This window comes from Lithobates pipiens, unplaced genomic scaffold, assembly GCF_037356315.1.
Source record: "Lithobates pipiens isolate NorthernLeopardFrog02 unplaced genomic scaffold, aLitPip1_a1.2 Scaffold_18, whole genome shotgun sequence".
NCBI classification, from domain to species: Eukaryota; Metazoa; Chordata; class Amphibia; order Anura; family Ranidae; genus Lithobates; species Lithobates pipiens.
In genome coordinates this window covers 339729633-339744247 of record NW_027507758.1, presented here as the reverse complement: position 1 = coordinate 339744247, position 14615 = coordinate 339729633, and the positions used below count along the sequence as shown (strand labels likewise).

At 43.7% G+C, this 14615-nt stretch overlaps 1 protein-coding gene across 1 annotated transcript in view; it reads left to right on the top strand.

Annotated features, from left to right (window-relative positions):
- Positions 1–14615, top strand: part of LOC143988098 (CD109 antigen-like) — a 132018-nt gene that overhangs the window by 47358 nt on the left and 70045 nt on the right. The window contains exon 10 of the mRNA XM_077487381.1: positions 1792–1901. Within this exon, the coding sequence (XP_077343507.1) occupies positions 1792–1901 (110 nt within the window). The remainder of the gene's footprint in view (positions 1–1791; positions 1902–14615) is intronic.

Here is a 14615-nt window from a genome sequence, read left to right as displayed (position 1 = left end):
GGCGATGAAAGGAAATACATATATTAGACTCGTTACAAGGATTATTCTTCTCCCTCCTTTCTGTAAACCTCTACCTCACCTGAAAAATGCTAATTTTGTCAGCGATGCTACTCTGTCCTATCTACCATTCAATGTGATGGCATAATGTGCACTGAATTGTATTGCTTTTTTACTGTTTATATGTGCCCCAAAAATGTATAGGATTTTTCTCAATTTGCTTAGAGTAAATTTTTGCAAGTCCTTTCCTCAGAACGAAGGGAGTTTAGAAAGCCATCATGCTTTTTTGAGACCTATATAAATGCATCAATGCAGTTGAATCAACAATATACGCAATATACTAGTGCACTGAAAAGCACAAAGAATTTCTGACACTCTTTTGCCCCGTACACACAATCGGAAATTCCTCCAGCAAAAGTCAGATGAGAGCTTTTGGTCAGAAAATGCGATTGTGTGTATGCTCCATCTAACTTTTGCTGGCGGAATTTCGGCCAGCAAAAGATTGAGAGCATGTTCTCAATTTTTCAGTTGGAAAAAGTTCCGATCGTCTGTACAAATTCCGACACGGAAACAATTTGATGAATGTTTGGAAGCATTGAACTTAATTTTTTCGGCTTGTCGTAGTGTTGTATGTTACTGTGTTCTTGACGGTCGAAAGTTCAGAGAACTTTTGTGTGACCGCATGTATGCAAGACAGCTTGAGCGGAATCCCGTCGGAATTCCGTTGAAAGAACCATCAGAGCTTTTTCCAACCAAAATTTCCGATCGTGTGTACGCAGCATTAGGGCTATGGCTACAGCCTGTGCCGACAGGCTTTTGTTCATGTCAGATGGGTTTTGTAGTCCTATACATTGCATTCCTTTGCATGCAAAACCCACCTGTAACAGGTCAGAAGAAGGGCAACTACAGGTCAAATGCACCTGTGTATGAATTCTGAATGATTTTAAAAGCATCTCAATCTAATGTATAAAATCAATGCCATTGACACAGGCCCTAAAAAGAGACAAGCTTGGGTATCCTCCAAACTCATCTCTACTTTTTTTTTCATTTTAACTTTAATCAGCTATGGGCTAGGTCATTCCATTTCAAATGTGGGGGGGAGATGATGGTAACATCAGTGTCTTTATATGGACACATGCCCATATTTGGCCAAAGACATTGACAAAATATGGTCATGTGTCCATATAAGGAGAATGACATCACCAGCAACTCACTATTATTTATGTGGGCTGTGGGGTGGGGTCGGAAATTATCTGGTCTGCAGATGATTGGAGTGAAAAAAGTGAGATTTTGATGTTCAAATAGACATGAGTTCAGAGAAAATGCCCAAAACCATATCTAGCCCTGATTTTCAAATGCATTCAGCATTTACATTTTCATTGTTATAGGCCATTAGGATGTATGGGGTGGCAGGGAGCTTCAAGTGGCATGGGTACTTTAAACACTAGGTGCCTGCAGTTTTTTTATTTTTGTCAAAAAAACACTAGTTAAAAGTCACTTTTAAGTAGCTGCTTGATAGTTTTAAGTCTAAATTACTAGATACTTTAATATGTTCAGTGGCAGATGAAGCTTCCTCTAGTTTTCTATGTAATCAGATCAAAAGGATGAAAGTTGCTAAAAAGGAACTATCAATTAGAATCATATAAGATAAGCTGTATAGTAATTATCTGAAAATTGTACTAAATGGCATTTACCATACAAATGTTAATACATTTTTAACAACATTTAATGTGATTGTGTGACATTAATCGTTGAATTGTAAAGAATTTTAAATTTTAAAATTACCTTTGATAGGTATTGCAGTAGAAACATTCTTGTACGTAATAAAAGAAGATTCAAGATACAGGCTAAACATCATTAGCCAGAAACCAATGTTTGAACAAAGTCTGAAGTATACAGTTCAGGTAATAAACTTTCTCTGGAACCTGGGCCTATTTTAATGTATTTGCTAATATTTATTAACTTATGCGAAGGTACTTAAATGTTAACTGCTCAAGGAAGTTGACTGTTCTTTTTTTTTTTTTCACAATAAGGTTTATTGCTATAAATTGTATGCTTACATAGTAATGACATAACAGATGAATTCAATATACAGAAAACATTGCTTGAACTTGTCGTGATACAGAAGAGAGTCCATGAAAAAAAAAAAAAAGTAGTTAAATCAAACTAACAGAGTGTGTAGATTGTGAGTCGCTGCTGTTATTTTATTAACCGTGTGTTATAGGAGCAATTTGTAGACCTATAATTTCTAGTAACGTTAAACGTATTAATGGATTATGTGTAAGGTTGTAGCTTATCGAGTAAAAGTAAGGATTAGGTAATCCGAGTAGACATTACAGGGTAAGACTATATATATCATGTCAGATGCAATACTGAGACTTCCCAGAATTTAGGCTATTAAAACTTAATAAGCCTCTGATTTAGTAAAAGTACGCCATCTCTGCAGAAACTGCTCTATGTTTCCCCTTTTAATGGCTATGGTTTCTTCCATTTCAAAGATAGAATGCACTTTTATGAGCCACTCTCTAGTGGATGGTACAGTCTTAGAATTCCAAAGTAGGGGGATTAAATTTTTAGCAGCATTGAGTAGATGTCTAACAAGGGATCTCTTATATGTGCTGTATGATAAGTTGTTAATGTGTAAAAGACACCAAGCTGCATCAAGAGTTTTATTCAGGCCGGATATGTGCTTCGTCCAATGTTTTACCTGATTCCAAAATGTTAACAATTTTGAACAGCTTCACCATATGTGTAAAAAAGAGCCCACCTCTGAACCGCATCTCCAGCATGTCTTGGATTCCTTTGGGGCCCAGCGATTTTTCTTAAGCGGTGTGATGTACCATTGTGTGCGAATTTTATAAGAGATTTCCTGCATGCGTGTACTCAATGAGCATTTGTGAGTGAAAACACTCGCTTTTTCCCATTGTGCTGTTGAAATTTGTATTTGAAGGTCTCTCTCCCACCTTTGTTTATGGCTATCTGGCCCGTCTTTCTCAGTTTGTATTAACCATTTATATATCATGGATGTGGTTTTCCTAATGGGCTCTTTTCGTGTGCATATAAGTTCAAAGGCAGTTAGTGGTCTGAGAGTCTCTTCTTTGTTTTTATTGTTGGAGATATAATCATGTATTTGTAAGTAAGACCAATCAGTCAGGGGAGAGGACGTAATCTCTTTATTCAGTTCCTGTAATGTTTTTCATTTGTTATTTTGCACACAGTGTGTTATCAATAGTGGTTTAGTAGGATAGGATGAGAACTTTTTTTGTTATTCAGTCCCGGGATAAAGTCAGGGTTGTTAGCTAATGACGTTAATGGTCCAGGGGTCGTGGAAATCTCATAGGTCGCTGCTATCTTATGAAATATTTGCAATTTGGTGTTGATAATGGGATGACTTTTGATAATAAGTGGAAGGGCTGAGTAGTTCGTCCAGGGAAGATGTGTGATGTCCAGGCCGGAATAAGCTTTTTCAATGCTGACCCAATCTTTGCAATATGCATGACAATGCCAATCTGTAATTCTTGAAAGCTGCAAAACAAAATAGTATTTTCTAAAGTCTGGCAAACCGATCCCCCCTTTCTGTTTGGGTTTCTGTAAGTACTTCAGTTGGATGCAGGGTTTCTTATTTGTCCAAAGGATTTGTGTTAAGTGTGAGAAAAAGGAGTCAGGGACGTCTATGGGAAGTGTGTGAAATAGGTACAATAGCCTCGGCAGTACCGCCATCTTCAATATGGCAGCCCTGCCGAACCAAGAGAACCTCCCCTTCTCCCACCTCTTTAGATCTGCTTCTTTGTTTTTCAGTAAAGGGTGAAAATTAAGTGTGTACAAGGAATTTAAATTTTGGGAAAGGTGTACCCCTAAGTAGGTTAAGGAGTTCTGTTCCCATTTAAATGGACAATTAGATCTGGTCAATTGTTCTGTTGTTTTAGTGAGGTTCAGTCCTAGTGCTTCACATTTCTTTTGATTAATTTTAAAGTTAGATAGGTAGTGGAAATCCTGGAGGGCTTTTATGAGGTTCGGAATTGAGATATGAGGCTGTGTGATATAGAAAAGTAAATCGTCTGAATATGCAGCTATCTTAAATTCTCTCCCCTTTATATCGAAACCTTGGATTGCTTTTTGGTAATTGATTGTTCTAATTAGTGGTTTGATGGACATGATGAAGAGAAGTAGTGACAGGGGGCACCCCTGTCTCGTTCCATTGTTGATTGTTACCTGTTTGGAAAAAGTCCCATTTAATTTTGGCGCTTGGTTTAGCATAAATTCATTGAATCCATTTCATCAGGTTGGTTCCAAAGCCCACGTGTTCACACACTTTAAACATGTAGTCCCACGCGACCCGGTCGAAGGCCTTCTCGGCATCAGTTGACAGTAGAAGGCCCTCGACCCTATCCTGCGTTATCTGATGAATTAAGGTGAGAGTTTTGGTGGTGTTGTCTTTTGCTTCATGGTTTGGCATAAAACCAACCTGTTTGGGACCTATAATTTTTTCCAGCAGGGGTCTCAGTCTATTAGAAACTATCTTTGCTAGAATTTTTAAATCTAAGTTGAGAAGCGAGATAGGCCTATAGTTTGTACATTCTGAGGGGTCTTTGTTTGTTTTGGGTAGTACAGTGATATGTGCCATGAGAAATTCCTCAAAGGCTTTATGTCCTTGTGTTATAGCATTGAATGCATTAGTCATAGGTTCTGCCAAGATGGTTTCATATGATTTATAGTATTGTGAAGTCAGTCCATCTGGGCCTGGACTTTTCCCATTAGCTAAGTCTTTTTTTTTTTTTTAATTCTGTTTATTGATTTTATGCAAAACATACAAACAGTGGACGCATCATGAGGACGCATCCACAGGCCTTAGGCCATTACTAACTAACATCAACAACTGGCTAATCCAACCAAAAACCCCCAAACCCAAAGTCACAGCTCGACCGGAACCCTTGAACCAAACATATCTTCTTTCCCTTATGCATTCAGTGTCTGAATCCTACTATAGAGTAGTATTAACAGGGTACTCACAGGACTCTTCCCCATGCTGTCATGTATCAGCCGTGGTTCACATCAGCAAGTATCTCTGTTACTCTCAACCCGACCACACTCCCCACCGATTCATCCTACAGTGGTGCTGGAATTAAGCCAGGAGTGCCAGACCTTATCACATTTTTTCATACAACCTCTGGCCTCATATGTGCGTTTGTAATATGGCAGCATCATGTTTACCAGATTTTTCCAAAAGGAAACCGTCGGGGCCCTTGTTTTTTTCCAATGCAGAAGAATGGATTTTCTACCGTAAAACAACAGGATACTCAGCATTGTTCGCAGTGCCCGTGAAGGCACCACCTCGTCAACAAGGCCAAACAGGCATACACTAATAGTTTTCGGAATAGGTACTTGAATCAGTTCAAAGATGCACAAAGTTATGTCTTCCCAAAAATCCTGCACAAGTGCGCAGTCCCAAAAAATGTGATTGGCATCCGCCGGGGTGTGAGAGCACCTCCAGCATTCCGATGAGATGCCAGGGAAAATCTTGCCCAACCGGGCCGCAGTATAATAGCTCCTGTGCAAAAATTTGAACTGGATCAATCTATCCCTAGCGGACACCAGATGTTGGAATGGCTTGATCCACAGAGCATCCCAGTCCTCCCCCTGGGCAGCAGGGACCTCCGTTGCCCACCTCTCTCTACACTTTGCAATGGCCTGAGGTGTGAGTTGGAACATTTCCTTGTAGGCCACCGAAAGGGGTTTACCCAGGTCCTCCCTCACCAACAATCTTTCCAAGGCCGAAGGCATAGACTCCACCCTCAGGTCGCAGAACTGTGTCTGAAAGGCATGCCTAATTTGTAGAAACCGGAATAAATAGCTATTTGGCAGGTCATGTCTGGTTTGCAATTGAGGAAAGGTCTGCAATTCCCCGAAACTAGTGATATCCCCCACAGTCTTGATACCCTGCACCGCCCACACCATGGGATCCGGGAGATTGTAGAAGTGCGGCAAAGTCGGGTTCATCCACAAAGGCGTGGAAGGGGACACCCCTCTAAAACTAGGACACGTTAATTTGACCGCTACCCCCCACGCCCTTATAGTAGCCTTCATGGACAGCGTCAATGGTAGCTCCGATTTTGTACCTCTAAACAGGGCAAAACGCAAACTGTCATACGCCCCCAGAAGAGCCGCCTCCAACACTGTAGCCGAATCCCCATCGTCAGCCGTCAACCACCTGCGTGCAAACACCAGCTGGCCGGCGAGATAGTATTTATACCAATCGGGTAGAGCTAGACCACCCCTTTCCCTGGGTTCCTGCAGTACTTTAATCCCCACTCTGGGTGACCCTGGGGCCCAAAGAAACGATGAAATTATGCTGTCCAGTTTACGGAAATAGGACCTTGGTACCCAAACCGGGGCATGCCTAAGAAAATATAACACTACTGGGAGAAATTTCATCTTCAGCAAGCTAATCCTTCCCATCAATGACAACGGTAGTTTAATCCATGCCTGTGTTTTCTTCTTAAGGAGCTGTAGCAGAGGTAGCAGATTAAGGGCCATATAGTCTTCCACCTTCGCCGTAACCTGTACCCCCAAATATTTGAGGGACTCAACCCACTGTAAAGCCATCCTGGGGACCGCACCATCCTTTGCCGCCGCATCGATGGGCAAAATAGAGGACTTCCCCCAGTTCACCCTTAGCCCGGAAAACTGAGCAAAATGATCTATAATCCCCAAGGCCACTGTCAAGGATTCCCCAGGGTCATTTAAGAATAATAACATGTCGTCCGCGTATAATGCAAGAGTCTCGTCAATTGTTCCCACTCTAATATGGCCAATGTCACCCGAGGACCGTAACGCTATAGCAAGCGGCTCCAGAGCCAAGGAGAACAGGAAGGGCGAGAGAGGACAACCCTGTCTCGTCCCCCTGCCCACCGCAAAGAAATCAGACGTGGCCGAACCCAGTTTAATCGCTGCCCTCGGCTGGGTATATAACATCGCAATCCATCGTCGAAACTGTGGACCGAACCCCATGACCTCCAACACTTTGTTCATGTACATCCAATCCACAGAGTCGAAAGCCTTTTCAAAGTCTATGGAGACCACCACCCTGGACGCGGCCCCCTCCTGTCTAATCTGTAGATGAGTGAAAAGTCGTCGTAAATTCGTGTCTGTCGACTTACCCGGCATAAAGCCAGTTTGGTCAATATTAACTATCGAGGGAAGCACCTCAGCTAAACGTCTGGCCAGTATCTTAGTGAGAATTTTTAAGTCCATATTAAGCAAGGCAATTGGCCGGTAGGACACACACTCCAGGGGGTCCTTTCCCGGCTTCAATAAGAGGACCATGTATGCCTCCATCATGGAATTCGGGAGGGAGCCCTGCTCGAGACAGTGTCCCAGAAGGGCATGAAGATGGGGGGCCACCAGGTCCACATTAGCCTTGTAGAAGTCTGCTGGGAACCCGTCCGGGCCAGGGGCTTTACCCGGGGGGAATGCGAAAATCGCAGTCTGCACCTCCGCAAGTGTTATCTTGGCTTCCAGCAGGTCCCGGTCCCCATCAGAAAGTCTAGGAATAGGTAAGCCACCCAGTAGTGAATTCATTGCTAACTGGTCATATGGAGGTATGGGGGAGTACAATGCAGAATAGTAGTTGACAAACTCCCGCATTATAGCCCCCGGATCCCTAATCAGACCCCCACCCTGCTCCCGAAGAACCAGAACACAGGTGAGAGAGCCATGATCAGCCACCAGCATTGCCAAGAGTTTCCCATTTTTGTCACCCTCTGCAAAGACCGTCTGAGCTTGTTTAATTGTGTCCGCGCGGGATTGGTTCGTAAAATGCAGCGAGAGCGCGCGCCTCGCCTCCAGCAGGGCCTCATATGTTGCACCCGATGGAGAGTCCGCGTGCGCCCTGGTTTCCTGGTTGACATGTTGCAGTAAGTCGTCCATCTCTTTCCCATCAGTCACCCTGGCCATTTTTATGGCCGAAATAAAGTGCCCTCTCGTCACCACTTTAAACGCATCCCATACCACCCTAGGGTCAGCTGTGTCAGCGTTTACAGACCAGTATACTTGCATCTCTCCTGTCACCTGGTCCCGGACCAAGTCGTTTTGAACCCAACCCGGGGAAAGTCTCCAGCCCCCCCTCCTCCCCCCCAGATGGAAGTGTCAAGATAACCTCAAGAGGGTTGTGGTCCGTCAATCCCCCCGCTTGATAAGTCACCCTAGTTACATATTGCAGCATTAACTGGTTCCCAAATGCTAAATCAATTCTCGCCGCCGACTTGTGGGTCGACGACACATGCGAATACCCTCTCTCCAGTGGATGTTTCCACCTCCATAATTCCACAAGTTCTGCCACCGAGCACCAGCCGAGCAAATCAGGTGATACCCCCCTGCGCGGGTTGGTGGTATCCAAAGCCGCATCAAGAACGGCATTGAAATCCCCCAACCATATCACAGGGAGGTGAGCATATGGTGCAAGCCTGGCCAAGAGATCGTACAACACCTTGACCTGAAAAGGTGGTGGGACATACACATTAATCAATACCATACGTTTGTAAAAGACATCTAGAACCACAGCCACAAATCTGCCTCCTGGGTCAGAGATAACCTGATGGATTTTATAAGGAACATTCCTATTAATCAAAATCGAGACGCCCCTGGCGAACGTGGAGTACGTTGAGTGCAATGCTCTTTGAATCCATGGTTTGCGTAAAGCTAAGACCCTACTACCATCAAGATGAGTCTCCTGCAGGAGGATGATGTGTGGCTTGGACAGTCTGAGAAATTTAAACACAGCAGCCCTTTTTATCTGATGACCCAACCCACGTACATTCCAGGAGACAATTTTTACATCATCCGCCATTAAACACGTAGTTCATACATATATCAGGGCACCTGCCAAGAATTAGGATAAACGGAATCCAGACATGAAACATACAAAGCTTACAATGATACCTCATAGAAAATTTACCCAGTCGAGCTGTGACTCCTTGAGAACCCACCCCTGCCTGCATACCTGCAACCACCCCAACTAGTCCGGTATTCAGCTTCATCCCAAACCCCAAAAACACCACCAAAAAAACCTGTGTGGCCGTGGCACCGCCACGCCGCAGTGATCGATAGTCCTGCAGCACTAAAGTCAGTCGTCCTCCACTCCACGTTGACGCTCCCTCACAGATAGGAGCCATGTATCAGGGTATAGTGAGCCACCACCCCGGCCCGCAAACAGTTGCCACCCTCACAAGGAAAACCTCTGTCAGATGCAGGGCACGTGAGCTACTCCCTCCCCCAATGTCAGGCGGGCCCTCATACCCTGGAGCTTCTCCTGGGCAGGATAAGTAAGTTGATCAAAGCTGGCCCAGCTACAAAACAGCAGGAGAAAAACACGTGCAGCCGCAAAGTTAGTGTCCCCAGGGCCAGGCCCCAAAAAAATTCCCCCCAAAAAAAAAAAAAGTCCTCCAACCGGATTCCGGCCCATAACCACAAATAAGCAAGTCAAGGGGCCTGTGGCATGTTACAAAAATAAAAAAAAAGGGGGGAAATAAAAAGGAAACGAAAAAAGGAGTAAAAACAAGGTAAAAGGATTAGTAGTAGCTTAGGGCACCATGATTGCGTGCTACCGTGCACTCGAATAGGAAATCACCACCAGGACATAACAGTACCGAGGGAAAAAACTGCCTCACCAGCCGAAGAGAGATCCACTCACAATTCCTTGTCCATCCAGTAGCTGGCCTCCTCAGGATGGTCGCAGAACTTAACAGCGCCCTTGTGTTGTACCCGGAGCTTACTGGGATAGAGCATACTGTACTTTATCTCCTTGTCCCGCAGACGACGGCGCACCTCAGTGAAAGATCTCCTTTTCTGTTGCGTGGCCGCAGAGAAATCCGGAAAGAGCATGATCCATTCATTACCATGGCGCAGTTCTGGGACTTTTCTGGCGTGTGTCAGGATCAAGTCCCGGTCACGGAAATTCAGAAACCGGACCAGGAACGGCCGAGGGAAGGCTCCTGGAGGCCGGTGACCCGTAGGGACTCTGTGCGCCCGTTCCACCACATATGTGGGCGGCACATCAGTAAGAGACAACAGTTGCTTAAAGAATTGCTCTGCAAATTGCGCAGGATGGTCACCTTCAGTTCCCTCCGGTAGCCCCACCACACGAATATTATTACGCCTCTGTCTGTCCTCAGCATCAATAGATTTGTGTTGCAGCGCTCTGACCTGTTCCCTGAGTTCTGCTAACTGAGCACCATAACTGTGTGAAGTGTCCTCCACCTCTGAGACTCTCGTTTCCACAGTCGTAAGGCGGCCCCTAATCTTGTCCAGGTCGTGCCTGATCAGATTGCATTCTGATGAGAGATGATCTATGCGACTCACCAGTTCAGCCTTACTTGCGCTGATTGCCTCCAATATTGGCCTGGTAATTGCTGCAGTATCCACCGCTGAGGCCATATCTGGCAGGGGCTCACCTCCCTCCTTCTCCCTAGGCTGCTCCATCCCCTCTCCTGTATGTCCGGCGCGCTGCGAGGATGGTGGAGAAGACAAGATGGCGGGGGCAGGGCTAAGCTCCGTGACTCCCGCGGAGTGCGAATGGCGCTGGTCCCTGCGCGCTCTAGCCCCTTTCCGGGCGGCAGAAGAGGGCATCCCCGGCTTCAGCTCACCTTCCCCTAACCGATGGTGGTGCTCGGGAGCGGATGGCAGCTCCAAAAACTAACGGATAATGGTCCGGAGGTGCGGAGCTGTGGAGACACGCTGCTGCCTCAATCACATCCGGCCGGAAGTCCCCCATTAGCTAAGTCTTGAATGGCTTTGGTAACTTCTCGTTTGGAGATTGGAAGTTCTAGGTCTGTGTCATCTTTTGTTAGTGAAGGCATTGAGCAATTAATTAAATATGTGGAGATTGCTTAATCTCGAGTCCCTGAATTTGTTTGTTTTCTAGTTTGTGGGGGAATGTTGTATAGGGAAGAATAGTAGGCGTGGAAAGTGTCTGCAATTTTTGAGGAGTCATATGTCATAGAGCCGTTTTTGGTGCGAATCCCGTGTATGTTATTCGAAAATAGTGTATCTTTAAGAGCCCTGGATAGTAATTTACCTCCCTTGTCCCCATGTTCACAGTAGATAGATTTTTGGAAGAATAATAGTCTCTTAGTTTTGTTATCTAATAAATCCCGGAATTCTTTCCTTGCTTTTGTAAGTTCGCTAATATTTGTTTGGACAGGTGATCTTTTATGTATCAATTCTAGTTTCGCAATTTTTTGTGCTAACTCATTAAGGGATTTTTCTTTCTCCCTCTTCTTTCTGGTGCCCCATTTAATCAGCTCGCCTCTGATTACGCTTTTGTGAGCTTCCCACAATGTCAAGGGGGAGACATCTGTGGTGTTATCAGAAAAATAATCTGAGAGTGCTTTGTGTATGTGTGCTTGTATGTTTGGGTCTGCCAAGAGAGAGGCGTTGAGTCTCCAGCAAAAGGGGCGTATTTGTTTGGTATTTACATGAAGCTGAATTGCTATAGGTGCGTGATCTGACAGGTTTATAGAACCTATCTCGGGTTTAGCCAGATCTTGTATGTCCCTTTGTGTGATAAATAAGTGATCTATTCTTGCGTATCTGTTGTGTGTGGGAGAGAAAAAGGTAAAATCCCTGTCAGTTGGATGTAGTGTTCGCCATGTGTCTAAAAGGGTGAGAGATTTCAGTCATTTTTAAAAAAATTTTAGGATGTTGTACGCAATGCTGGATTTGCCAGTGGAGGTGTCTTGATGAGGTTCAAGGGGGACATTAAAGTCACCACCGAGGATGATACATCCTTCAGCGAAGCTTTTTAATTCATCAACAATCAATTGACAAAAAAGATACGTGCGACTTGTTTGGAAAATAAACATTTGCCAAAGTTACCGGCTTTCCGTGCATAGAACCCTTTAAGAATATATACCTGCCATCTAGGTCAACTATTTGATGTTTGACATCAAATGTTGACTTTTTGTTGAAAAGGATGGAAACTCCTTTTGTTTTGGCGTGTGTGTTCGAGGCATGAAAGGCCTGCGTAAAGAGGTTATTTGTCAATTTGGGGATTTGTGTACCTTTGAAATGTGTTTCTTGTAAATAAACAATTTGTGGATTACTCTTCTTAAGTTCATTAAGTAATTTATGTATTTTTGCTGGTGTGTTTAGGCCATTAACATTATGTGAGATAATTGTAGGTGATTTGCCTAAACCAGCGTATGCCATTGTGTATAAGTGTTGAATTTGAAAAGGGAGATAGAGTAATGGGTAGGAAAGAGGGGAGAGGAGGGAAGAAAAAAAAAGGGGGGGGGGGGGGGGGGTGAGGGAGATAGAGGGAGGGAGAGGAGAAAAAAAAAAAAAAGGATGTAAGTATATATCCAAAAACTTTCGTAGGGGGCTATCCCCTACGTCAGTGCTGTTGTTAGAAAATGTAATGAAAAAAATTTCTAGTAAGCGAAGTAGGTTCTGGGTGGGTGCGTAGCGTGACTACCCCGGAAGCAACTTCGCAATCTATCACAGAATAAAACAACAAAAATTGAATATTAACGTTTAAGAGATAAACAAACTAAACCATGAATTAGGAGGAGTGAAAGTTCTCTGATATGTAATGTTCTCTATAGTAAAAGTCTAACAACGATCAACTATAGTTCTTAAACCAACTGAACAACTTGGCACTTAACCCATCACAGTGCCATAAAGAGCATACTACATTGCCTGAATTACTATTTTGTGGGCGTAGATACATTTTACTATTAGCCCCAGCAAGGCAGGTAGATTCCCACCTCTGCTTAATAACCCATCCAATAGGGAGTCATTAAGGGGGTTCATTGAGACTGAGTATTCTACTCCTCCTTCATAGCTATCTAATAATTCCCCAAGTATAATATTTAAGTAAAATGTCACAATTTTTTGTGTTGTAACATAGTAAAATTGCTACTGCCCGAAGTGAAGAGACAAGACTATTGCCATAAATCAAGCTCTATCATGAACTTATATTGTATCAGCCGCCACAGGATCCCCCATAGTGGAAGCTAGGGACACAATTACTACATCCTGTTTCCAGATAATTGGCCCTTCTTCTGGAGTAAGATAGGGGGAGTACTCAAATCATTGTATACAGTCTTTTGATATCAATTAAACTCCATTAAATTTATCCTTGCGAGAATATAGGTTTGTAAGTCATATAACTTTAGGGTGACAAAAAGCCTGTATCCCCTATAGATCGAGAAGTGTTCCCCCCCATCCCCTCTACCTCCCCCCTGTGGCGTCTGGTCCTAGTGTGTATGCAGCATTTCATCATTCTTAGAAAATACATGAAAAAAAAAAGAAAAAGATCAATAGTCTTTGCGATTACCAGAGTAAGGTTTGGTCACCTCTGTCCTTTAGACGGACATTGAATTGTATTATATGGAAGATCAGACCAATTGTCTTTATGGCCAGAGTTTGTATAAGTCAACAATTCCCATAGACCAGTTATAGGAGAGCCTGCAAAAATTGGGTGGTTAGCATATGTTACCCTCTTGACCTTGAAATAGGTTTTGGCTCCAGAAAGGTATCTTCCTTGATAAATGAGGTAATCAAAGAAGTCTTCTGCTTGGGATGATGAAATCTGAGGGGTTCTATCTAACCGGGGTTCTATCTAACCGTTGAGTTATGAAGCTGAAAGTAGATCCTCAGTAGAATAACAAAGCATATGAGAATGTGAACCAAAAACAAAACAGGAGAAAGAAAAAAAAAACACCAATATAGCTTTGCAGTCTTTTGTAAAAAGTGGTGTGTAGTATCTAGAGAACAATTAGTTGTCAGTCATTGCCATCTAGTGGTAGAAGGAATGCGGTGCCCTTGAAAAACTTTAGGTAACTGTGAGAAATAGAGCTGTTATGTCTCTGTAGTAGCTCTATAGCATCTTAAAGTCAGCAAATAGCCTCAATCAGGCTGATTTCATATGGATGGATTAACGGCTGTCCTTCATTTTACTTGATTTGTGCGGTGGGGTGGAAGGATTGTAATTATCGTATAATTTCTGTTTTTTCCCTCCTACTCCCTTGACATAAGGCGACTTGCATGGTGATATGCGTGTTGGTGAGGATGTGGTATTTACCGGCGGTGGAAGGTGGAACTCTTGATACCAATCGGGTAACTCAATCTGCTCGATCTGTAGATTATTACAGAAGTTCGGCAGCTCATCAGGGGTGCGCAGAAGGTGTTGTTTCCCGTTGTATGTCGCTTGTACAGCAAAAGGGAATTTCCACCTGTAGGGTTTTCCCTTCTCCCTGAGGGCATATAGAAGAGGCTTAAGTGCTCTTCTATTTCTGAGGATGATGGGAGAAAGGTCCTGATATAGTTGAATGGTGTTCTCATTAAAGAGAATTTGATCATTTTGTCTTGCCTTCTGTAGAATTTCTTCCTTTAGGGCAAAGCTGGTAAGGCAGCAGATGATATCTTGCGGGAAGGCTGGATCTGGAGCTCAGGAGCTCTGGATCTAAGTGCTCTATGAGCCCTGTCAAATTCAATGGGAGATTCCTGTGGTCTTGACTAGTGTAGTCTGAATGTTCCCCTTATATTATTCCTTACCCATACCTTCCCCTATTAGAAACGAGACCACACCATAGGTTGGAGTAAACTGGCCACAACAGCCT